The following is a 24,723-nucleotide window of genomic DNA, read 5'->3' on the forward strand; positions in this document are numbered from 1 at the left end:
ATTTATATATATCTACATAAATAAAAGCACTACCGGCATAGAAAGAAAGTGTCGATATAATTACTTCACGAATTACTCGAATGCCAAGATCCTCATTCAAGTACACAAGACCTCGCCTGTAGGGAAATACAGATGACGGGAAATATTTAATTATTGAATAAACCTGGCACACCCACATATATGTATGAACAGACTCTCACACACAATCACACACCATAGCATGTACACACACAATCACACACTATAGTATGTACACACACAATCACACACTACAGAAACTACAACACAATCCCACACTACAGTCAGTACACACAATCACACACTATAGTATGTACACACACAATCACACACTACAGAAACTACAACACAATCCCACACTATAGTAAGTACACACAATCCCCACAATAGTAAGTAAGTACACAAAAATCCGACACGACAGAAAGTACACACATAACCCGTGTGTACCCTATGAGTCATGTAGGCCTGGGTACACTGAGTTACACTTAACATTCCCCTGGGCGTACTTAATCAGCTAGTTACACTTAGCGATTCGCCTGGGTGCACCTAATCAGCAAGTTACACTTACCTGAAATAATTACCAGCTAAACTTTTTCTGCAATCCGAGTTTCTTTTAATCTGTTTATGCAAGGGGTGGGGGTTCATAATTTAAGTATACAACTTCATAGTTTAAGTATAAATAATATATCGATCTAGCTATATATATATATATATATATATATATATATATATATATATATATATATATATATATATATATATATATAATATGAATTTGTTTTTGGTGAGAAACACTGATTGCAATTATTAGCAATTATATTTAATGTGTTTAAAATAAATAACATTTGATATATTTAATAACGCCTTAAATAACGTTTCAATAACAGGTCTGTTTATTTATACAATTAAATTAAAAAAAGAAAACAACAAACAACAAAGTAAAACAACCAAAAGGAGACAATTTTATTTTCCACTAGGTCTGGAAAAGTTTTTCTGAGTTTTACAGAATTAATAAAATATAAAACACATTTGAAAACGGTTTTGTAATTTTTTTTTGAATTTTTTATTTTATTTATTTATATATATTGTTAGATCAAACAAACGCGTTTTTATATTTCGTGTGCTGTGATTCATCTTTTTTATAACCATAACTCAGCAAGGAAAAATGTTTAGAATGAAAACAGGCTGTAACTTTAACTTATAACCAGATCTACGCCCCTGTAATTCTACGAATAAGACTGTGATCGCAATTCTGATTACAAGGTTATATGAATAAGTAGTTCAGTAATGTTAGGGTGGGATATAAACAGACAACTGATAATCATAATAAATTATAGCGTACTAAGACCCAAAATTTACGGGTATAAAGGCGTTTAGTTGAATCGGGGTACAGGTCTTCGTGTACTATATGTCGACAACTGCGCCTAATTTTGTTAGTTTAACTCTACGAAAATTACAAAACGTACTGAATTTGTATACATCGAACATTATAGTATTGATTTGTATGATTAAAAAACAACAACAACAGCTATGAAGTCATAGAGTCAATTCCAGAATTGATCTTTTTAATATTTTACGGAGACAATTACATAATCTGATGCTTTAAAGATTTGATTTGAATTCTCGAAATGGCTTTTGGATATCACAACTTTCACGTCTTATTGTTATTAGTGTGTTCGCTAATTCGTTTATCAGAATGTGGACAAGATTTTAAGCCTGGGAATCTGCATAACAGTAAAGATGTCTTCACCGGTACGAAAGATCGGCAGGAATTATTTGCACGATTATACAAAGCAATGTCTAACCCCGTTGTACCCGGGACCTTGGGACTTTTTGCTAGTTCATTCACTAATGGACATCGGCTCAAGAGAAGCGCTGTGAACGGAAGCGATGGGATCAACGTCCAGCCGGGCAGAGAGGCAGTAGAGTTGAGCGACAACGTGACGTCACTTCCGGTGGTGACGAACGGCAGTTTAGTGAAATGTGAACACGATTTTCAGACGTTCATGAACGGTGTCACGGCCGGTGAATTCTGGGCATTACAAAGTAGGTATTTTGACAATTGAAACATTCAATATCCTAAAATATATTCAGAGAAGAAAAACGAGATTTCCCGAACGCTCTTAGCACTGATATCCTTTTGGGGAAATCTATTGGTGCTTCTGATTTTCCCCATAGCTGATGAGTATATTAAGAAAAATACCATTACCTTCTCAAAGTATGTAGGCAGTTAAGCACCAATTTAAATATGGAATAACTAAACCATTTGAATTACAGCTTATTCAAAGCTCGATTGCACCTCCTTCTATCCTTGATGCTTATAACAAAAAACTACAACCTTGGTCCCAACGTCATCTATCAATGACCACTAATATATATCTATTCATCGAAAATTATCCCAAACTTATTGGGATACATCCCAAATCCCGATCCCAAATTATAAATAACCAGAAATATACGATGTTCATCTATATCTTGCGGTAAACATTAAGGATATATCCTAAGCCGTAATCCTAATCCCATCTACTCAACAATGCTGATACAACTTGAACATCTCCTCCCATAGTGATGGACGCATGGGGCAAGCCTGGCCCGTCCCTACTGCAGGGGCGGCTGAACATGGTGGGCAGCTATAAACAGTGCCGCGACAGCAGGGCTCCGGACAATACGAGCCTCGGGTTCAGTGGGAGCTACTGTAGTGTGGGGATCTACCTGCAGATGGGGACGGTAGGTCATCAGTTTGTTTTGTTTTGTAGATCTTTGTTTGCATCAGTAGGTCATCAGTTTGTTTTGTTTTGTAGGTCTTTGTTTCAGTAGGTCATCAGTTTGTAGGTCTTATTTCAGTAGGTCGTCAGTTTGTTTTGTTTTGTAGGTCTTTGTTTTATATCAGTAGGTCGTCATTTTGTTTTGTTTTGTAGGTCTTTGTTTCAGTAGGTCATCAGTTTGTTTTGTTTTGTAGGTCTTTGTATCAGTAGGTCGTCAGTTTGTTTTGTTTTGTAGGTTTTTGTTTCAGTAGGTCATCAGTTTGTTTTGTTTTGTAGGTCTTTGTTTTGGTAGGTCATCAGTTTGTTTTGTTTTGTAGGTCTTTTTTTCAGTAGGTCGTCAGTTTGTTTTGTTTTGTAGGTCTTTGTATCAGTAGGTCGTCATTTTGTTTTGTTTTGTAGGTCTTTGTTTCAGTAGGTCATCAGTTTGTTTTGTAGGTCTTTGTATCAGTAGGTCGTCAGTTTGTTTTGTTTTGTAGGTCTTTGTTTTGGTAGGTCATCAGTTTGTTTTGTTTTGTAGGTCTTTGTTTTGGTAGGATATCAGTTTGTTTTGTTTTGTTTTGTAGGTCTTTGTTTCAGAAGGTCATTAGTTTGTTTTGTTTTGTAGGTCTTTGTTTCAGTAGGTGGTCAGTTTGTTTTGTTTTGTAGGTCTTTTTTTCAGTAGGTCGTCAGTTTGTTTTGTTTTGTTTTGTAGGTCTTTGTTTTAGTAGGTGGTAAATTTGTCTTTTTTGTTTTCTAGGTCTTTGTTTCAATAGGTCGTCGTTTTGTTTTGTAGGTCTTTGATTGTTTTGTTCTGTTGTGTTTTGCTTCTTAGGTTATGAATTTTTGTAGTGTTTTGTTTCGGTAGGTTTTCAGTGTTTTTTTTTTCGGTATATTAATCTCTATTTTGTTTCGCGGGTTTTGTTCTGTCGTGTTTTGTTTCAATAGGTTGTGGTTTGTCCTGTTTTGTTACGGTATCTTACGGCTTTGTCGTGTTTGTTTTGGTGGGTTATCCAATATAAGTCGCATTTATAATTCCTTGCTAATGCTTGCTGCACATTAGATCTGACTTGATTGAACTATCGAAACTTATGACCAGTTGAAATGACTGAAATCCATGCCATTATGTTGTATGTAACCTCCACGTAAAACTATATCATGTTCTACCTAACTTTCTATCGTTGTAGCTTCCTGGCGCCGCTGGTCAGATTGGGGCATGTGTACCAGACTCATGCTCTGAGTCGGATCTCCAGATAGTCTTAGGTCAAGGTACGTGGTCTGGTCACATAGATTTAGTGATCTCAGGATAGTCTTAGGTCAAGGTACGTGGTCTGGTCACATAGATTTAGTGATCTCAGGATAGTCTTAGGTCAAGGTACGTGGTCTGGTCACATAGATTTAGTGATCTCAGGATAGTCTTAGGTCAAGGTACGTGCTGTGGTCACGTAGATTTATTGATCTCAGGATAGTCTTAGGTCAAGGTACGTGGTCTGGTCACATAGATTTATTGATCTCCAGATAGTCTTAGGTCAAGGTACGTACTGTGGTTAGTTTATATGTTAAACAGTTGGTTAAAGTTAAGTTAATGGGACGCCGTGGTTGGATAGTAGAGCGGTCGACTACAAGCATTATACATTTAGACCCTATTTTTAAGATCATTAAATTTCAGCCACAAATATTAAATGTATACTAATAGTACGACAATTCAAAGAAAAAAAAACATAAGTAAGTTTTTGAAAAGTTTTTTTGTTTATAGAGGAGAAGGTAATTTTAAATTTTTTTTTACAAATTGACTAAAAAATTAGGAAAAAAAAAAACAAGTTTGCAAAATTCAATGAAACTATGCACAGACATGTAGAATGATAAAATAAACAATATGAGAATTTTTTTCAATGTATCTTAAAAATAAATTAGTTATCCACATTAACATGAGTCATGCCTCAACTTCAGGGAACTTTGAGGAATTGTTTCACTAAAAGTACAGTAAAAAAATTGTATGCATTGTATCTAAAATAAGAATTGTATAACATAACAATAACTGATAGATAATTTTTTTTCAGGGCTGAAAGATTTGAACCTGGGCATCATGTTGACCAGTGTGGAGATCAGAACTGACCACAGGGAGATCACCACTGCTACGATTGTTGCCATGTAAACATTTGGTTTATCTCCCATTATAATAAATACTTACAATATATAAGGGTTTCTTTCAGGCATTTTTCTCCGTGGTAAGAGGGGGGGGGGGGGGGTCGTGTGATACTAGTATATATTTTCTATTTTAACTCTTTCGTTCAGTTGAGTGTTTTTCCGAGGGGGCACACCCTACCCTCCCCCCCCCCCCCCCCCTCCCATAGAGGTTCCTGAAATAAACTCTTCATACAATTTTATTGCAATTTTAAATTTATATTTTAAACACGAATGTTTTTTAAAATCTTTTTTTAAATAAACTTTTCTGTTTTGACTAGATGCGTTTTCTCAGCGATCGGTGTCCTTGTGATTGTGGGAACAATGTATGATCTCATTTTCATACAAATTCCAAAATGGAAATCACAAAAAGTCAAACGGACGGAAAAAACTGCTGAGAAAAACTTAAGTCAAGAACACAGCCAAAGTCCGGTCACTCTCATTGCAATGACAGACACAGCTGAGGCCAACGGTCAAAGGGAAACAACTGATAAATTTGCAGGAAATAAAAACAACTCAGAGTTGAAACAAAGGGAAGGAACCCCTGCCAGTAACGGTAACTGTGACGTTCACACACAGTCAGCAGGGAGCAATTCTGTTGACAAAACTAAAGAAGGGAAGAAAAAACTGAATGGTGTGTTGATATTGTTAGAATAATATAATTGACATATAATTTAAGATTTTATAAATTTTAATAAAATACGAGTTATTTTCAACTTAGTTTAAAAAATGTATTAGGTTTTTTTTTTTAAATTTTATTATTTTAAACTAATTTCAACTTTGAATTCATATTTAACTTTCAATATTTATAATATGCCGGATGTCTGAGTATATATTTAAAAATTTTTTCTAATTTTTTACAAGATATTTTAAACAAATATTATATGCTTCCAAATTTATTTAAAAATAAATTATATAGTCCGCCTTTTCTTGCTCAATCTAGCGTGTATCATGATTCTACTGGCGTTCTCGGTCTACACAAATGGATCTAAAGTCTTAAACACAGCGCAGCCACCTGGATCATTATCGGCTATAAATGGCATACGTTTCCTCAGCATGTCTTGGGTCATCCTTGGACATACGTACTTTACCGCCACGTTAGAAGTTGGTCAGTTGGAACAACTTTTATTTTATTGCATTTCAACTTTGGTTTCAAGTTCCTAATAATCAAAATTAGAAATAAAATATAAGCCCAGTATAAAAATAAAATGGGGCGGCGTGGTTGGATGGTAGAGTTTACGAGTGACTACCCGAATATCTCGGGTTCGAATCCTGGAAAAGGTCGTCCCTGAGTCAACTCAGCTCTGATGGGTACCTGATCACGTTAATGACGCTGGGTAAATTGCCGACCACATTACCCACCCACCCCGCATGCCGAGGTCATTGAAAAATAAGAACTCTACTTCATCTACTTCGTCTTGTGAACGGGAAAAGATGATGCAGATGATACTAAATAAACATTTCCTGTCCCTTGTGTTGAGAACACATGTGTTGTATATCCTCAACAATATAAGACGACAATGTAACAACTTACTAATCTATAACAACTAATCTATAACAACTAATCTATAACAACTAATCTATAATAACTAATCTATAACAACTAATCTATAAGAACTAATCTATAAGAACTAATCTATAAGAACTAATCTAAAACACCTAATCTATAACAACTAATCTATAACAACTAATCTATAACAACTAATCTATAACAACTAATCTATAACAACTAATCTATAACAACTAATCTATAACAACTAATCTATAACAACTAATCTATAACAACTAATCTATAACAACTAATCTAAAACACCTAATCTATAACAACCGTATCACATCATGTAACGACTCTAACGTTCCTATTTCAGGCACTGTCCCCATGACAGCGATTCTAGACCACCTAAAAGACTGGACCTTTGATGCTATCTACAACGCTGGGCTAGCTGTGGACACGTTCTTTACTTTAAGGTGATTAGAACAAGAGATTAGCACGTCGAGGGGCGGCTTAACGAAGCGGTAGAGAGTTAGACTGCTAATCCGAAAAAGTTTCGATCGGTACCTAGCTTACATTAGAACAAAGGCGACTGGGTATAGTGCCAGAGGCGTAGCGAGGGGGTGGGGGGGGGGGAAATTGGGGGGGGGGGGGGGAATGGGGGGGCGCCAAAATGGGTTGGAAAAAAAATTGAAAGTTTGAGGGGGAGCAAATCAAAAGTTCCAGGGGGGGTGCAAATCGAAAGTTTGAGGGGGTGCAAATCGAAAGTTTGTCGCCGGGCGCCGGGAAGGGTCGCTACGCCTCTGTATAGTGCTGACTACATTATCTCTATGTAAGCCGAGGTCATTGAAACAGATGAACTCTACTTCATCTGCAACCTTGGTCTTGGGCACAAACGGGAAAATATGATGATGATTAGCACGAAAGAAAAAAATTAACGTAACAAACGTGGCTAACACTACAAGTATGTGCCATCTTGCTAATCCCCTGGTTTGTCATAACATTGCTGACCCAGAATGTCTGTGTCTATGTGGGGTTCTCTCGTGAGTGATGGAATCCTGAACGAATAATGCAAGTAGCGTCCCTTTAAAACATTAAGTTTTATTGTCCATTGACGATTTGTTTTTTACTTAATATTTCTTGTTACTTCCCATATATTTAACTCTGACTGGGTTATTTACCCCCTCTATTCAAATTTCCCATTATGACTGTTTTGCTAGTTACCTCCCTTTATGTCTATCTACATTTAACCCGTACAGTGGTCTGCTCGTTGCCTATCTAACCTTCAAGGAGATCAAGAAAAAAGGCTGGAAACTGAACTGGCCTTTGTTTTATTTTCACCGCTATTGGAGGTAATTATTTTACATCTACGTAGTTATTAATTAAAACATTAAGCTATAAGAATAGTAATTTAGTATAATGCTGCCGTACAAAAAGTAATGAAAACTTAATAGGTCAATAAAGTGAAACAGGTCTATAATTATTGTTCGGGCGTTTTTGATGGTATTATTTTAAAACTTATAAGAGAAAGCAAATGGTTCATAAACGCAATTTTTATTTTCAAAGAGGTATAGGTCTTATAGGTCTAGTTATATATATATATATATATATATATATATATATATATATATATATATATATATATATATATATATATATATATATATATATATATGCCATAAATATATACATATATATATATATATATATATATATATATATATATATATATATATATATATATATATATATATATATATATATATATATATATATATATATATATGTATGCTATTTCTCTCTTTCACTCTTATATATCATATATAAGTCTAGTTATATGTCTGAATAAGTGTATGTCCACGTGTTTATATTTCTAAATCTCCATGTGTAAACTACCATACTAAACCCCTAGACTGACCCCGCCCTATATGCTGACTATGCTGATGGGCCAAGGGTTCCTGGCCTTCATGGGGTCGGGGGCCACCTGGTCCATGAAGATGCCATCAGACAGGGAAAACTGTGAGGCAAACTGGTGGACCAACTTGATCTACGTCAACAATGTCGTGCATGTGGACAAGATGGTAGGGAATTGTATGGGATGGTAGGGGATGGTATGGTAGGGTAGGGGATGGTAGGGGGTGGTATGGTAGGGGATGGTATGGTAGGGGATGGTATGGTAGGGGATGGTAGGGGATGGTATGGTAGGGGATGGTATGGTAGGGGATGGTATGGTAGGGGATGGTATGGTAGGGGATGGTATGGTAGGGGATGGTAGGGGATGGTATGGTAGGGGATGGTATGGTAGGGGATGGTATGGTAGGGGATGGTATGGTAGGGGATGGTATGGTATGGTAGGGGATGGTAGGGGATGGTATGGTAGGGGATGGTATGGTAGGGGATGGTATGGTAGGGGATGGTATGGTAGGGGATGGTAGGGGATGGTATGGTAGGGGATGGTATGGTAGGGGATGGTATGGTAGGGGATGGTATGGTAGGGGATGGTATGGTAGGGGATGGTATGGTAGGGGATGGTATGGTAGGGGATGGTATGGTAGGGGATGGTATGGTAGGGGATGGTAGGGGATGGTATGGTAGGGGATGGTAGGGGATGGTATGGTAGGGGATGGTAGGGGATGGTATGGTAGGGGATGGTAGGGGATGGTATGGTAGGGGATGGTATGGTAGGGGATGGTATGGTAGGGGATGGTATGGTAGGGGATGGTAGGGGATGGTATGGTAGGGGATGGTATGGTAGGGGATGGTATGGTAGGGGATGGTATGGTAGGGGATGGTATGGTAGGGGATGGTATGGTAGGGGATGGTATGGTAGGGGATGGTATGGTAGGGGATGGTAGGGGATGGTATGGTAGGGGATGGGATGGTAGGGGATGGTATGGTAGGGGATGGTAGGGTAGGGGATGGTATGGTAGGGGATGGTATGGTAGGGGATGGTATGGTAGGGGATGGTATGGTAGGGGATGGTAGGGGATGGTATGGTAGGGGATGGTAGGGGATGGTATGGTAGGGGATGGTAGGGGATGGTATGGTAGGGGATGGTATGGTAGGGGATGGTAGGGGATGGTAGGGGGTGGTATGGTAGGGGATGGTATGGTAGGGGATGGTAGGGGATGGTATGGTAGGGGATGGTAGGGGATGGTATGGTAGGGGATGGTATGGTAGGGGATGGTATGGTAGGGGATGGTATGGTAGGGGATGGTATGGTAGGGGATGGTAGGGGATGGTATGGTAGGGGATGGTGTGGTAGGGGATGGTATGGTAGGGGATGGTATGGTAGGGGATGGTAGGGGATGGTATGGTAGGGGATGGTATGGTAGGGGATGGTATGGTAGGGGATGGTAGGGGATGGTAGGGGATGGTATGGTAGGGGATGGTAGGGGATGGTATGGTAGGGGATGGTATGGTAGGGGATGGTAGGGGATGGTATGGTAGGGGATGGTATGGTAGGGGATGGTAGGGGATGGTATGGTAGGGGATGGTAGGGGATGGTATGGTAGGGGATGGTATGGTAGGGGATGGTATGGTAGGGGATGGTATGGTAGGGGATGGTATGGTAGGGGATGGTAGGGGATGGTATGGTAGGGGATGGTATGGTAGGGGATGGTATGGTAGGGGATGGTATGGTAGGGGATGGTAGGGGATGATATGGTAGGGGATGGTATGGTAGGGGATGGTAGGGGATGGTATGGTAGGGGATGGTATGGTAGGGGATGGTAGGGGATGGTATGGTAGGGGATGGTATGGTAGGGGATGGTAGGGGATGGTATGGTAGGGGATGGTATGGTAGGGGATGGTAGGGGATGGTATGGTAGGGGATGGTATGGTAGGGGATGGTATGGTAGGGGATGGTATGGTAGGGGATGGTATGGTAGGGGATGGTATGGTAGGGGATGGTATGGTAGGGGATGGTATGGTAGGGGATGGTATGGTAGGGGATGGTATGGTAGGGGATGGTATGGTAGGGGATGGTATGGTAGGGGATGGTATGGTAGGGGATGGGATGGTAGGGGATGGTAGGGGATGGTATGGTAGGGGATGGTATGGTAGGGGATGGTATGGTAGGGGATGGTATGGTAGGGGATGGTAGGGGATGGTATGGTAGGGGATGGTATTGTAGGGGATGGTATGGTAGGGGATGGTATGGTAGGGGATGGTATGGTAGGGGATGGTATGGTAGGGGATGGTATGGTAGGGGATGGTATGGTAGGGGATGGTATGGTAGGGGATGGTATGGTAGGGGATGGTATGGTAGGGGATGGTATGGTAGGGGATGGTATGGTAGGGGATGGTAGGGGATGGTATGGTAGGGGATGGTATGGTAGGGGATGGTATGGTAGGGGATGGTAGGGGATGGTATGGTAGGGGATGGTTTGGTAGGGGATGGTAGGGGATGGTATGGTAGGGGATGGTTTGGTAGGGGATGGTAGGGGATGGTTTGGTAGGGGATGGTAGGGGATGGTGCTAGTGTGGTTGTTGTGGTGTATTAGTTGTGATGTGGTAGTGTGTTGCTTTAATAATTGTGGTAGTTGGAATTATTGCGGTGATGTTGTTATAGTGATTTGGTGTCGTGGTTTACATTGTGATGCTAATAGTTATTGGGCATATTGTCGTGATGTTGTTATAGTGGTGTGGTGTTGTGGTGGTGTTGTAGTGAACAAAGATGCCATTTGAGAATTTATGAACCAACCTAAAGCAAATTAATGTTGTGTATGTGTAAAGATAATAGAAGATTAGTGGTGATGTGTGAAGGTGTTATGTGGTTATGATGGTTAGTGGTGATGTGTGATGGTGTTATGTGGTTATGAGGTTAGTGGTGATGTGTGATGGTGTTATGTGGTTATGAGTATGAGTGGCGATGTGTGGTTCTCTAGTGGGTGATAGTATTGTGTGGTTACAGGTGGTATTATGTTGTGGGTAGTGTCGTGTGGTTGTATGATTATACTATGTCAAGATGGTGAAACTAGTGGTGAAAGTATGGTGGCAATTAAGTCGGATTATAATTGTACCACACATGCACACAACTGCTCCCACCCCATGTTTAACTCACTCCTTACTTATATGCGATAAACTGTAAATTTTACATCATCAGTGCATGCTCCACTCCTGGTATCTCAGCAACGACATGCAGTTCTATGTCCTGAGTCCATTGATGATCGTACCGTTCTATTTGTAAGTTCTATGTCCTGAACGTTCTATTTGTAAGTTCTATGTCCTGAGTCCATTGATGATCGTACCGTTCTATTTGTAAGTTCTATGTCCTGAACGTTCTATTTGTAAGTTCTATGTCCTGAGTCCATTGATGATCGTACCGTTCTATTTGTAAGTTCTATGTCCTGAACGTTCTATTTGTAAGTTCTATGTCCTGAGTCCATTGATGATCGTACCGTTCTATTTGTAAGTTCTATGTCCTGAACGTTCTATTTGTAAGTTCTATGTCCTGAACGTTCTATTTGTAAGTTCTATGTCCTAACCGTTCTATTTGTAAGTTCTATGTCCTGAACGTTCTATTTGTAAGTTCTATGTCCTGAGTCCACTGATGATCGTACCGTTCTATTTGTAAGTTCTCTGTCCTGACCGTTCTATTTGTAAGTTCTATGTACTGAACGTTCTATTTGTAAGTTCTATGTCCTGAACGTTCTATTTGTAAGTTCTATGTCCTGAGTCCACTAATGATCGTACCGTTCTATTTGTAAGTTCTATGTCCTGAACGTTCTATTTGTAAGTTCTATGTCCTGAACGTTCTATTTGTAAGTTCTATGTACTGAACGTTCTATTTGTAAGTTCTATGTCCTGAACGTTCTATTTGTAAGTTCTATGTGCTGAGTCCATTGATGATCGTACTGTTCTATTTGTAAGTTTTTTGTGTGCACACTGAAAACGTTTCATACTTTTACAGTGTGTCCGTTTAATGAGAATTGTTTGGGCAGGCAATGACTATTTATCTTAAGTTTTAAACTACCAATTCGTTCATAATTTTTTAAATATGAAAAGTGCTACTCATTTTGCTACTAGTTGTTTTGATGATTTTGTTTTGATATGATGTTGTTATTTTGGCGGTTTTTAATTAGGCTTAGACTATGTTAAGGATGGTGTTGTGATTATGGTGTTGTGATTATTGTGTTGTGATGGTGCTTTGTTAAGGATGGTGTGACTGTGGTATAGTGATTGCATTTGTATGATGTTCCTATGTTAAGGATGATGTTGTGACGGTAGGATAAGTGGTTGTGATGTTATAATGGTGCTGTGATGGTCTATCGCATACTGTTATATTATACTTATTTCTCCAGTCACTATGCTGCTGGTGTGGTCAGCTGCCTGGTGTTTCTGCTGGCCCAGATGATCACTTCCGGTGTCTTGTCAGTGGACAACAACTGGACAGCCGTGGCGCTCTTCAGTGGTCCAGCTCCTAAGTAAGGTCTTTATAGTGGTACAGGGGGGAGGTAGTGGGGAGAGTTTGGAGAGCTAGTGGTACAGTAGGCAGAGTGGGGAGAGGGTGGAGAGAGCAGGTGGTACAGTGGAGAGATAGTGGGGAGAGGGTGGAGAGAGCAGGTGGTACAGTGGAGAGATAGTGGGGAGAGGATGGAGAGAGCTGGTGGTACAGTGGAGAGATAGTGGGGAGAGGATGGAGAGAGCTGGTGGTACAGTAGGCAGAGTGGGGAGAGGGTGGAGAGAGCTGGTGGTACAGTGGAGAGATAGTGGGGAGAGGATGGAGAGAGCTGGTGGTACAGTGGAGAGATAGTGGGGAGAGGATGGAGAGAGCTGGTGGTACAGTAGGCAGAGTGGGGAGAGGGTGGAGAGAGCTGGTGGTACAGTGGAGAGATAGTGGGGAGAGGGTGGAGAGAGCTGGTGGTACAGTGGAGAGATAGTGGGGAGAGGATGGAGAGAGCTGGTGGTACAGTGGAGAGATAGTGGGGAGAGGATGGAGAGAGCTGGTGGTACAGTGGAGAGATAGTGGGGAGAGGGTGGAGAGAGCTGGTGGTACAGTGGAGAGATAGTGGGGAGAGGATGGAGAGAGCTGGTGGTACAGTGGAGAGATAGTGGGGAGAGGGTGGAGAGAGCAGGTGGTACAGTGGAGAGATAGTGGGGAGAGGGTGGAGAGAGCTGGTGGTACAGTAGGCAGAGTGGGGAGAGGGTGGAGAGAGCAGGTGGTACAGTGGAGAGATAGTGGGGAGAGGATGGAGAGAGCTGGTGGTACAGTGGAGAGATAGTGGGGAGAGGGTGGAGAGAGCAGGTGGTACAGTGGAGAGATAGTGGGGAGAGGATGGAGAGAGCTGGTGGTACAGTGGAGAGATAGTGGGGAGAGGGTGGAGAGAGCTGGTGGTACAGTGGAGAGATAGTGGGGAGAGGATGGAGAGAGCTGGTGGTACAGTGGAGAGATAGTGGGGAGAGGGTGGAGAGAGCAGGTGGTACAGTGGAGAGATAGTGGGGAGAGGGTGGAGAGAGCAGGTGGTACAGTGGAGAGATAGTGGGGAGAGGGTGGAGAGAGCTGGTGGTACAGTAGGCAGAGTGGGGAGAGGATGGAGAGAGCTGGTGGTACAGTGGAGAGATAGTGGGGAGAGGGTGGAGAGAGCTGGTGGTACAGTAGGCAGAGTGGGGAGAGGGTGGAGAGAGCAGGTGGTACAGTGGAGAGATAGTGGGGAGAGGATGGAGAGAGCTGGTGGTACAGTGGAGAGATAGTGGGGAGAGGATGGAGAGAGCTGGTGGTACAGTGGAGAGATAGTGGGGAGAGGGTGGAGAGAGCAGGTGGTACAGTGGAGAGATAGTGGGGAGAGGGTGGAGAGAGCTGGTGGTACAGTGGAGAGATAGTGGGGAGAGGGTGGAGAGAGCAGGTGGTACAGTGGAGAGATAGTGGGGAGAGGATGGAGAGAGCTGGTGGTACAGTGGAGAGATAGTGGGGAGAGGGTGGAGAGAGCTGGTGGTACAGTAGGCAGAGTGGGGAGAGGGTGGAGAGAGCAGGTGGTACAGTGGAGAGATAGTGGGGAGAGGATGGAGAGAGCTGGTGGTACAGTGGAGAGATAGTGGGGAGAGGGTGGAGAGAGCTGGTGGTACAGTAGGCAGAGTGGGGAGAGGATGGAGAGAGCTGGTGGTACAGTGGAGAGATAGTGGGGAGAGGGTGGAGAGAGCTGGTGGTACAGTAGGCAGAGTGGGGAGAGGGTGGAGAGAGCAGGTGGTACAGTGGAGAGATAGTGGGGAGAGGGTGGAGAGAGCTGGTGGTACAGTGGAGAGATAGTGGGGAGAGGGTGGAGAGAGCAGGTGGTACAGTGGAGAGATAGTGGGGAGAGGATGGAGAGAGCTGGTGGTACAGTGGAGAGATAGTGGGGAGAGGGTGGAGAGAGCTGGTGGTACAGTGGAGAGATAGTGGGGAGAGGGTGGAGAGAGCAGGTGGTACAGTGGAGAGATAGTGGGGAGAGGATGGAGAGAGCTGGTGGTACAGTGGAGAGATAGTGGGGAGAGGGTGGAGAGAGCTGGTGGTACAGTGGAGAGATAGTGGGGAGAGGGTGGAGAGAGCTGGTGGTACAGTGGAGAGATAGTGGGGAGAGGGTGGAGAGCTGGTGATACAGTGTGGAGAGATACAGGGGAAGAGGTAGAGAGGGGAGATAGAAGAAGATGGAGAGAGCTGCGGAGTTCATGATAGCGTCCTTTAAGGACCTAAATATAACATTAGAAAATGCTTTGGCTCTTCGTAACAGTAACTTTTGTTTGTTTTTACAACTAATGAGGATTAAATAATCAACTAACTTAAACTCTTCTACAATTATATGGTTAGGGAGTTAATAAAAAAAACAGGATCTAATATTACATAGATTCAATAGGGACCTCATAGTGTTAGTTTTTTGTGGTATTGCTGTTTAAGTTAAGATTAAGGTCAGCCTAATGTTACAGGACAGTCAATAGTTGAAAGATAAATTAAATTCGCATTGTTTTAAGTAATATTTTTTGTTTTTTGTTTCTCCACAGAAAGGACGGACTAGATTGGCAGACCCACTATTATTTCGCCCCCTACGGTAGAATAGGTCCCTACATCATAGGGGTCATGGCCGGGGTCTTGTTGGCTACTTGGAAAGGGAAACTTCGACTACACAAGGTAGGTCTAAGTCAGGGACCTATCACGATGTTTTAAAAAATAGTGGATATATAATAAAATACATAATAATATTTAAAATTACTTCAGCTAAAATGTATTTAGGAAGCAATTCTTGGGGTAATAGAAAGTCAAGTTCTCCTCTCAGATCTAACGATGAAGTAGAGTTTACTTTTATTGGCCTTTGCCTCACGTGTATAAAGTTCCCCTTTCAAACCTTACGGTCTATAGGGCAAGTGAAGTAGAGTTCACTTGTTTCTGTGACCTCAGCATATGAAGAGATAGAGTGGTCAGCACTATGCCCAGCCGCCTTTACTTTCCCTAACGTGAGTTAGGTACCCATCAGAGTTGGGTGGACTCAGGGACGGTCTACTGACTTGAACCCGGATTCGAACTCGAGACGTATGGGTAAGCAGTCCAGCTCATGTACCCATTAAACCTGGGTGGATTGTGTCACTAATCCAGATAGAGATCTGAACTCAGGACCTTCGGGTTAGCAGTCAAGCGCTCTACCACTCGACCACGCCGACTCACTCTTGGAGTTTTTATCATTAACCTGATCCAAACCTTTGTCTCACCCAGGCTGTTGTTGCGGTAGGATGGTGTGTTTCCACTGTCAGCGCGCTCGCGGTCCTGTACGGTCTCCATGGTGACATTAGCGGTGAGCGCTACAGCACAGCGCCCGTGTCGGCCTTCTACAACGCCGTGTCAAGGGCGGTCTGGGGCGCGTGCATTTCGTGGATTGTTTTGGCCAGCGCGAGCGGATATGGAGGTCAGTCTGGAGCTACACTCACACAGACACACACAGAAATACACACCAAACACAAAGCACACACCTTTACATAGACACACACAAATAGGGCCTACACAGACATACACTCTCATATATATATATATATATATATATATATATATATATATATATATATATATATATATATATATATATATATATATATATATATATATATATGTATATGTATATGTATATGTATATGTATATGTATATGTATATGTATATGTATATGTATATGTATATGTATATGTATATGTATATGTATATGTATATATATATGTAAATATATATATATATATATATATATATATATATATATATATATATATATATATATATATATATATATATATATATATATATATATATATATATATATATATATATATGTTATCGACTCTTCCTATAATTGATACTTAGATAAACAACTGCCCATACATATGTTTAAATATGCCGTTAGGTCCAGTCAACAAGTTCCTGTCCTGGTCAGCCTTTGTCCCATTGAGCAGGTTGACCTACATGGCGTATCTCATCCATCCTTACATCATGGTCATCTATTTCGGCAACCTGGAGTCCGCGTATCACCTAATGGATTCCAGTCTGGTTCGTACTCACGTTTAACTTTATTTTGTTTCGTCTGGTGGTCAGACGTCTTAAAAAAAACACCTGTACGGATGATTATGTTCTACAAAGTGGCGGAACTAGAAGAAAAGGGCCACCCCGCAAAAAATTGTGGGCCCCCTATATATATATATATATATATATATATATATATATATATATATTTTTTTTTTTTTTTTTTTTTTTTTTTTAAACAATAAAAAATTTATTATGGTCGGCTATGGGCCCCCAAAAGGCGTGCCAGCCCACCCCCCCCCAGCATTGCAGGGTCTGGCGGCACTGTAGTTCCGCCCCTGGTTCTACACTATATAACTTGTTTTATATAAGCCTCCACAAGAAATCATGGAGTATTGTAAATTTCGTATAGAGAAACACGATGAAATCTAAAAAAAATGGCTAGCTATTTAATCAAGAGATTGGTAGTTTATAGAAAGATGCCCAAACACTTTTATTTCTCAAATAGTTATTTTACCAGTTACAATCATATCGATTTAAATCACAGGATAAACATTTGACGAGCCTCCATCAACTAAATATTCTAATCTTATCATTTCCTCATAGTTTAAAATCTATAAAGTTTCATTCAGAATAATATTATAATAACATCTTTTTTGACTTTAGGTGGTGTCGTTCTTAGGTCTGCTGGTGGTATCCAACATGGCCGCCTTCCTGCTTATGTTGGGGATGGAATCTCCGATGATCGCCTTGGAGAAAGTTTTGTTTACCAGAAAACGATAAACTATGGGAAAATCGGAACTAGCTGATTATTTCATCGATTATTGGAAAAGCTACCCCTTTTAAAAAGTCACACCAAATGTACTTAAATATAATTAAAACGAAAAACACACTTTACTCTATCTCTCACAGTAACTTGAAAATTTTTTTTTTATAGCTTGAGAGAATCTCTTGTAGAATTTTAAAAAATATTTTTTCTGTGTCATAAATGATTTAAAATGTAATTGATTCTTGTTAATTTTGTACTTTGTGAAAGTATGCGCATTATCAAACATACACATTTGCAAAATGTATGAAAAGAGAGTGGATAGTTAAAAATATTGCGCACAAGAGATAAAGAAATATACCGAAGAACCGTAGAAATTAAAGCAGTTTTAATTTTAGAGCACATTTCTTAGAAAAATATCTGTGACCAAACAATCTCATGAAACAAAATCAGTCAAATTTCTAAGACAAAACATTTCAGATTAAACATGATTTAACCTGGAATAGTTTTCCATTTATGTAACTAGCAAATTAAAACAACAATGATTTTGTTTATAATATTTTAAAACATTAAATCTAGTAGACATGTATATTACCTTTTAGTTTCTCTGAATCAGTGGCGTAGCGAGGTCGGGTGTCACCTGGTGCGGCACTTAATGGTGTCACACCCCCAGAGGCGTAGCTACCCTTCCGGGGAGAAACTTTCAAATTTTCGATTTGCACCCCCCCCCCCCCTCAAGTTTTCGATTTGCACCCCCCTCAAGTTTTTCCCTATATATTTTGCTATTTTTTGCCTTGGTTTCACCCCCTTAAATGGTGTCACCCGGTGCGGTCCGCACCCCCGCCCCCCCCCCCCTCGCTACGCCCCTGCTCTGAATATATGTTAAGATTATATATGCAGCATCATTTGGTGCTTTTTTAAATAGTAGTTAGGTTTCATTTACAAAATACATTGGCCAGTCACATGCGCAATAGTACGTCAATGGAAGATCTGTTAATAAACATCCGTCCATTTCAAACTAATAAACAGGATGTAGGACTGAATAACGGAAGTAAAACATCACTAAGGAAACAGAGTAAAGAAATCCTCAAAAGGGAGGAGAAAGGAACGTGGGAAATGTTGGAGAGATCTGCCGAAACAAAGATTAGGGAACCTTTGCTGACTTGCCAGTGGGTGTAAACATAGTTGCAGGTCGAGTTCGTTTACAAAATGTCGTCTCAGACCTGTACTTGCTATGGAATAATTTTTTATGTGAACTGAATGTGGTATTCTGACAGGACGCATATTGTTTGTTCACATTAAAAATACACTTGATACTTCTTGGTTAGTTCTTCAACATTTTTTATCATCATCCCACTAATTATCTAAAGCTCAAATACGTTAGTTAAAGTTTGTTTTTCTTTGATCATTAAAACATTTTTCAAATAAAATGACACGAGAAAAATAACAAAGCTACCAGATACCTTTCTACAATGAAAAATCAACACCCAATAAAAAATGCAACCAAATCATCAGATTTATAGTTTTTAAGTTGTTTTCATTAATATTATCATCCAAAGAGGCAATGTTGACTCGTGACTTTAACAAACTACATTTTCGTTGTATTTCAAGACTCAGCCTGGGCAACTGATGTTCTAATAATAATTTCTCCCTCTACAGATAACATTTCTCGAATTCTTTGTTTGTGTATCGACCTTTCTCACTCAGCTTGACAGCTGATCGGATCAACTTAAAAACAGCTGTTTTCCTCTGTTTCTTAAACGTCTAAGTCTTTTTTATCTATAGCTGTTTGGGTATTTTAGAGCACGCTGGTCCGTCTGTACAATATGTCTATGTTCTACATTATATAAATTGTATTATATGAGCCTCTAAATGGAATCATGGTGGGAAACTAATACAAAACGTCTAAATGAAAGAAAGTTGTCTTGGTAATGGTGAAGTGTTAGTTGTCATCTTCTATACCCCCGGCTACATTTTAAATTCTAGAGTGTAGCCGTGTTTTTTTGTTGTTGTTTAGATCCGCTGCGTTGAAATTTTCGGACGTAAAATACCAAGTATCTGCACGTCAGTATTTCAAGAGAGTGGGTGATCTGACGTGGGCTGATTATGTTGCGAATGAAATGATCAGGAAGATTAGGATTGCCCTTTGTCTTTATGGTTTCTTGAATGACGGTTGGTAAAATTGCTTGAGTGTTGAATAGGTCTGGTCCTTCATCGTCAGGTAGATCCTTTAAGATGGTTATAGCTGAAACGGGTTGGGCCCATGATTTCATTAAGCCCAATGAAACGTAGTCCGGGTGACTCATCTAACCGGCTCTTGCCTTAGAGGTATTCAGACTGGGCAACCCCATTGTTGGTTCTTGTGATATTTGCATAGTCCATTAATATATACGGATGAAATGGACTCTCTTTTAAAAAAAGTTTATAATTAATCCTCTCTTCCGCTTCCTCCAGGGGTTTAGGTGGTAAGAGCAGGTTTACATGGACTCCGTGTCTCTGTATTTATGTGAAATGTATGTTTGTGGAATACTTGCATATAGTAAAAAACTCGACTGGGTCGCCAATTGTGTAATATTCTTAAAGTGTTCATTTTTTAACTGAAATCTCTATTTACTTTACTTCATCTACCTTATAAACTGTGAAATCTAAATGGGTACTTTATTTTGTGTATGTCGCGTTGTTTTTGCTTATCGTTTAAAATCTACCCCTATTTCATTTAGTATTAGTTCTAATGTATAGCTGTAACATATCAATAAATTCGCTTTGTACAAACAATAAGAATTATAATTTTGTCCAAGCAATAAACAATTAAAATGCAGAATTAAAAAAAAAATGTACAGTTTAAAAATAAAATAAAATGAACAATTAAAAATAAATTAAAATGTACATATAAAAAATAAAATGTACAAGTAACAAGAAATTAAAGTGTTGTACACATTAAAACAGACTGTTGTACAAGACTTGTAGTAAATGGGATAATGTTGCAGGATGGAAGAGCATACGAGTGCTAACAGGAAAGTCTCGATTTCGAATCCCAAGTTCGTGTTTGAAGAACGTCCCAGAGTCACACGGCTATGATGTATATCTGACAAAATTTAGTGAAAGTACCGTTGGCTGGGCATATTGATGACGACAATATCCCTTCATTAGCCGAGTTCACTGAGGAAAACGCCCCCTCGGGTTCGAAAGGGTACTTATTTTGCAAATAGTAAGAAATTAAAAAACTATACAGTAATTTTCATTTGCATAGAATATATTTTTCAATGTGAAATAGTTTAAATGAATTTATATTTGTTTTTTAATTGTTTTATTCCATAACAAGCAATCACAAGCATTATTAATCATATATTTCCAACCCGCCATTGTTTGTCTCGTTTTTGTTCGTACAAACAGATTTCTCCATATTATGTACAGCAACAGCATAGGCAAGTCCAGTACCAAGTCCTGCAGTAACTATTGTTGTTGCTACGATTACACCCACCCAACCGAAAAAGTCTGTTAAAAACGGCTTGTGATTTTTAAGATCCGCTTCAGATTTTTTCAAACGTACGATATCGCCTAAAGCACCTTTAAAATTGGAGTTTAATATCAGTTTATCTCTAAGCTCTTTGATTTGATTCTTGGTGTCTTCTGGGAAGTTATCAATCGCACAAGCATTTACATGCAGGTTTTCGGCTCTGTTTTTAATTAAGCGGATAAAGCTTTCATCGTGTGCGCTCGAACCTTCTAATGTTTTTTCAATCATTTCCTCCAGCAAACAAACTTCACGCTGTATGTTAACGCTGTATTCATGAAGATTATGTTTTTGTAAAAATTCTTCTCTTTTTTCACTAAGATTTTTTAATAAGCCCCCATTGTATCGTCCATTTCGCTTTGATAAATCTCGGACCATATCTACTAATTGTCTTAGAGCAGCTTCTTGTTTTGATTTGAATTCTGGCTTGTTTTTGTTGTAAAACAAAATAATTCTGTTATTACATTCACTCAACAAGTCTTTGAACAATCCTGTTTGTGTTTGGCACCATTCATCAAAACTTCCTGGATTCTGTTTTTGATGACGATCAAATCTATCGCCGTTTGTCATAGCTATAATACAATGCTTCATTACAAAATCTTCCCCAAGCAAAGTTTTGAAATCAATAATGACATTTTTGTCTTCGATGGTAACTTTTTTTCCAAATTTTAATACTAATATTATTGCGTTGACACCATTACAGCACTGACTAATTGCACAGCAAAGTGTCTTAAGAACCGCTTCCCTTGTCTGTTTGGTGTCGTATAATCCAGGAGTGTCGATCACTCCGAAATGCGCATCGATAGCACTGTTATACTGAATTTTTAAGTCAGGATCTTTAGTACAAGAATTCACATCATCCGATGTATCAAATAATTTCTTGTTAAGAATACTATTTCCAAGGGAACTTTTTCCATATCCAGTTTTTCCAATAATCATTATGTCTAATTCTCTTATATTATTTTCCATCTTAGGAGGTTCTTTATTAAGCTCACAATTATTATTTCTCAGTCTTTTTGAATAATTTTTATTTTAACATCACCCTGCTTAAATTAACTATCGCAGCATCTGTCCTCGACGTTAATAAAGTTGCTTTGACGAGTCATCAAACACATATTTTGACTTCCAATTATTTTTTGGTTGCTTGTGAACCTTAAAGAGCAATACAAAGAAAATTTAAATAAATGTACTAACTTTTGTTACAAACTGTTCGCTACTAAAACTGTAGGGGTCTATTTTGTTTCCTACAGTGTAACGATCAGGATAGATGTATTTTATATTTAGAAAATCACTATCTAGTCTGAAAACATAAGTAAATTTTTATTCTAAAGGAAACTGTGATGCATGTATAGATGATAAAGTGATTTATGTAAAAAATGTGTGTGTCTATAATTTATAATCGTTCATAAATGTCTCTAACACATCTTAATATTCTAACTATCTTGATGATTAATTTTCAACTGTCACGAAACAGTTCAAAATAAACCATCTATATCCTGCGCATAACAAGTTGTGTCGTATCTGTATCGTCCACTTCACATTTCACCAGTCTGTTATCGGTAATAACACTTGCAATTTATCTACTATTAGTCAACAAATGCTTGGACAACGTTTTTGAACTGTTCTTTCCAGTTGCGTGTTACTTTCACAGATATTGCAACAGCTACAGCATTTACAACAGGGGTGCTGACCAAAAGGTTTTTCTTAAATTTTGTCCACTTCAATATGTTCGGCATTTTACCCTTAGTCTCCTCAATCTCATTTTTTATCTTTTGTACTTTATATTTTAACTCTTTCAGGGCACAATTTTTTTGTATTTGCTCTTCGATTTCATTTAATAAATCGTTGATCGATAAATCGATTTTTTCAAAATCTATATTTACTTTGTCAGTGTTCATAATGATATCCATCGAATTTCGCGCTGATAATTTGTCAACAAATTGACAAACATCATAAGCCAGCAGATCAATTTTTTTTCGAATATTCGCCTTGAGATAAACTAGGTTGTTTTCTTCAAGCAATTGTTGATATGCTGCAAAACACACTTGAAAAATATCATCTGTATAGCGTTCTTTTATGTTAGAGACTATTTTAAAAAAACGACTAACTGACTGTTCTTTTTTCTCAAGGTTGCTGAATAAAACGATTCTATAGAGGCACTTTTCGAAGAGCTGTTTCACAGGCCCAGACTGCCGCTTGCACCACTTGAGAAAAGCAGCGTTATCATCATCATCATCACCATCATCATCATCATACGAATCAAAATCTTCTCCGTTCGTAAAAACGATGATGCCGTTGTTTCTTAAACATTGCTCTCCAAATACTCTCTCAACTGCCACCACGCATTTTTCATCTTCGTCTGTGAATCTATCACCATATGCAAGCACAATGACCAACGCGTTGAACCCTTCAGGACACTCAGTCATCAACAGAGCTAGCTCATCTATATTGACATCTTCTTCGCCACAGCCCAACAAAGGTTGGTGGTCAACAACTTGTACGAGTGTCTCCCCTCTCCGTGCCCATCTAGACGCAGCTAAAACACATTGTGTGGTACTCGTGGAAGACGACGTTTCAAAATAATCCTCGCCTAAAATAGAATTACCCGTTGAACTCCTACCCGTGCCTGTTTTCCCGATAATGGCTATTGTTAAACTTTGTTTCTGGTGTGAACAACTACCAGCCATTATACAATGTTATATTATCAAACGTTTCTTTTCAGGTTTGTTTATTTCTGCAGACAATGGTATCAATATATTAATTTAACACCCTAGTTTTAAATAGCATAGTCTCCTTGTGTTAACTTACAATGTATTTGTTAATGCTCAATTAAATACACTTTATTGTATTCATGCATAAACAAAATCTATTTTAACACAATAAAATCAGTCTTTGATATAAATAAACGTATATTTTGCGCATTCTCACTAGAACACGTTTATAAACTAAAACATAAAACACACACACACATATATATATATATATATATATATATATATATATATATATATATATATATATATATATATATACATATATATATATATATTTGTGTGTGTATATATATATATATATATATATATATATATATATATATATATATATATATATATATATATATATATATATATATATATATACGTAAAAAGAAAATTATAGTATAGACGTACCTGTTGTTACCAATAAATATTTTTCCGTGTTGCAAAAATTTCTCTCCTGCAGCTATACTATAACAATAAATGACATTCGTGTATGATAACAGATAGCGCAAGTGAAGTGGGTCAGTAGAAAACACTTCTGGCCCATTAACAGTAACTTTGGACTCTTTCGTTTATCATACACATTTTACTAGAAAATAGATTTGGGAAAGTTGACGGTACTAAATAGGTTATCGTGTGGCCTTCAAAACATAAAAAAACGCTGGATGAATAGAACGCGTGATGCGATGTAAAAATAATTCTATTAACTATTTAAATTATTAAATATATAATTTTTAAAGTAATATCCAAAGTCTTCTTTTAACTATCTTTAAACCG

General features: G+C 39.0%; 3 protein-coding genes across 4 annotated transcripts; 1 reads left to right on the forward strand and 2 right to left on the reverse strand.

Annotated features, from left to right (window-relative positions):
• Positions 1-1,415: 1,415 nt before the first annotated feature.
• Positions 1,416-17,805, forward strand: LOC131941862 (nose resistant to fluoxetine protein 6-like). 2 transcript variants are annotated; one of them, XM_059301424.1, is made up of 15 exons: positions 1,416-2,064; positions 2,585-2,745; positions 3,947-4,028; positions 4,820-4,910; positions 5,225-5,577; positions 5,887-6,051; positions 6,812-6,911; positions 7,695-7,787; positions 8,348-8,516; positions 11,543-11,622; positions 12,741-12,863; positions 15,412-15,538; positions 16,118-16,307; positions 16,792-16,934; positions 17,574-17,805. In XM_059301424.1, exons 1-15 carry the CDS (start codon positions 1,647-1,649, stop codon positions 17,688-17,690), a joined length of 2,412 nt encoding a protein of 803 aa, XP_059157407.1. In that variant the 5' UTR covers positions 1,416-1,646; the 3' UTR covers positions 17,691-17,805. The 2 variants fall into 2 exon arrangements, with proteins under 2 accessions (XP_059157407.1, XP_059157408.1); XM_059301425.1 differs by lacking the exons at positions 1,416-2,064; positions 2,585-2,745; positions 3,947-4,028 and adding an exon at positions 4,275-4,293.
• A 3,205-nt stretch (positions 17,806-21,010) lies between these two features.
• LOC131941847 (GTPase IMAP family member 7-like) lies at positions 21,011-24,489 on the reverse strand. The gene is made up of 2 exons (XM_059301410.1): positions 24,358-24,489; positions 21,011-22,339 (listed from the first exon to the last, which is right to left on the reverse strand). Exon 2 carries the CDS (start codon positions 22,154-22,156, stop codon positions 21,011-21,013), a length of 1,146 nt encoding a protein of 381 aa, XP_059157393.1. The 5' UTR covers positions 22,157-22,339; positions 24,358-24,489.
• Positions 22,774-23,874, reverse strand: LOC131941848 (GTPase IMAP family member 8). Its single transcript, XM_059301411.1, has one exon. The coding sequence runs from the start codon at positions 23,872-23,874 to the stop codon at positions 22,774-22,776; it is 1,101 nt and encodes a 366-aa protein (XP_059157394.1).
• Positions 24,490-24,723: the final 234 nt, after the last annotated feature.

The sequence above is a fragment of the Physella acuta genome, unplaced genomic scaffold (assembly GCF_028476545.2).
Source record: "Physella acuta isolate Inbredline_101_S28 unplaced genomic scaffold, ASM2847654v3 ptg000374l, whole genome shotgun sequence".
NCBI classification, from domain to species: Eukaryota; Metazoa; Mollusca; class Gastropoda; family Physidae; genus Physella; species Physella acuta.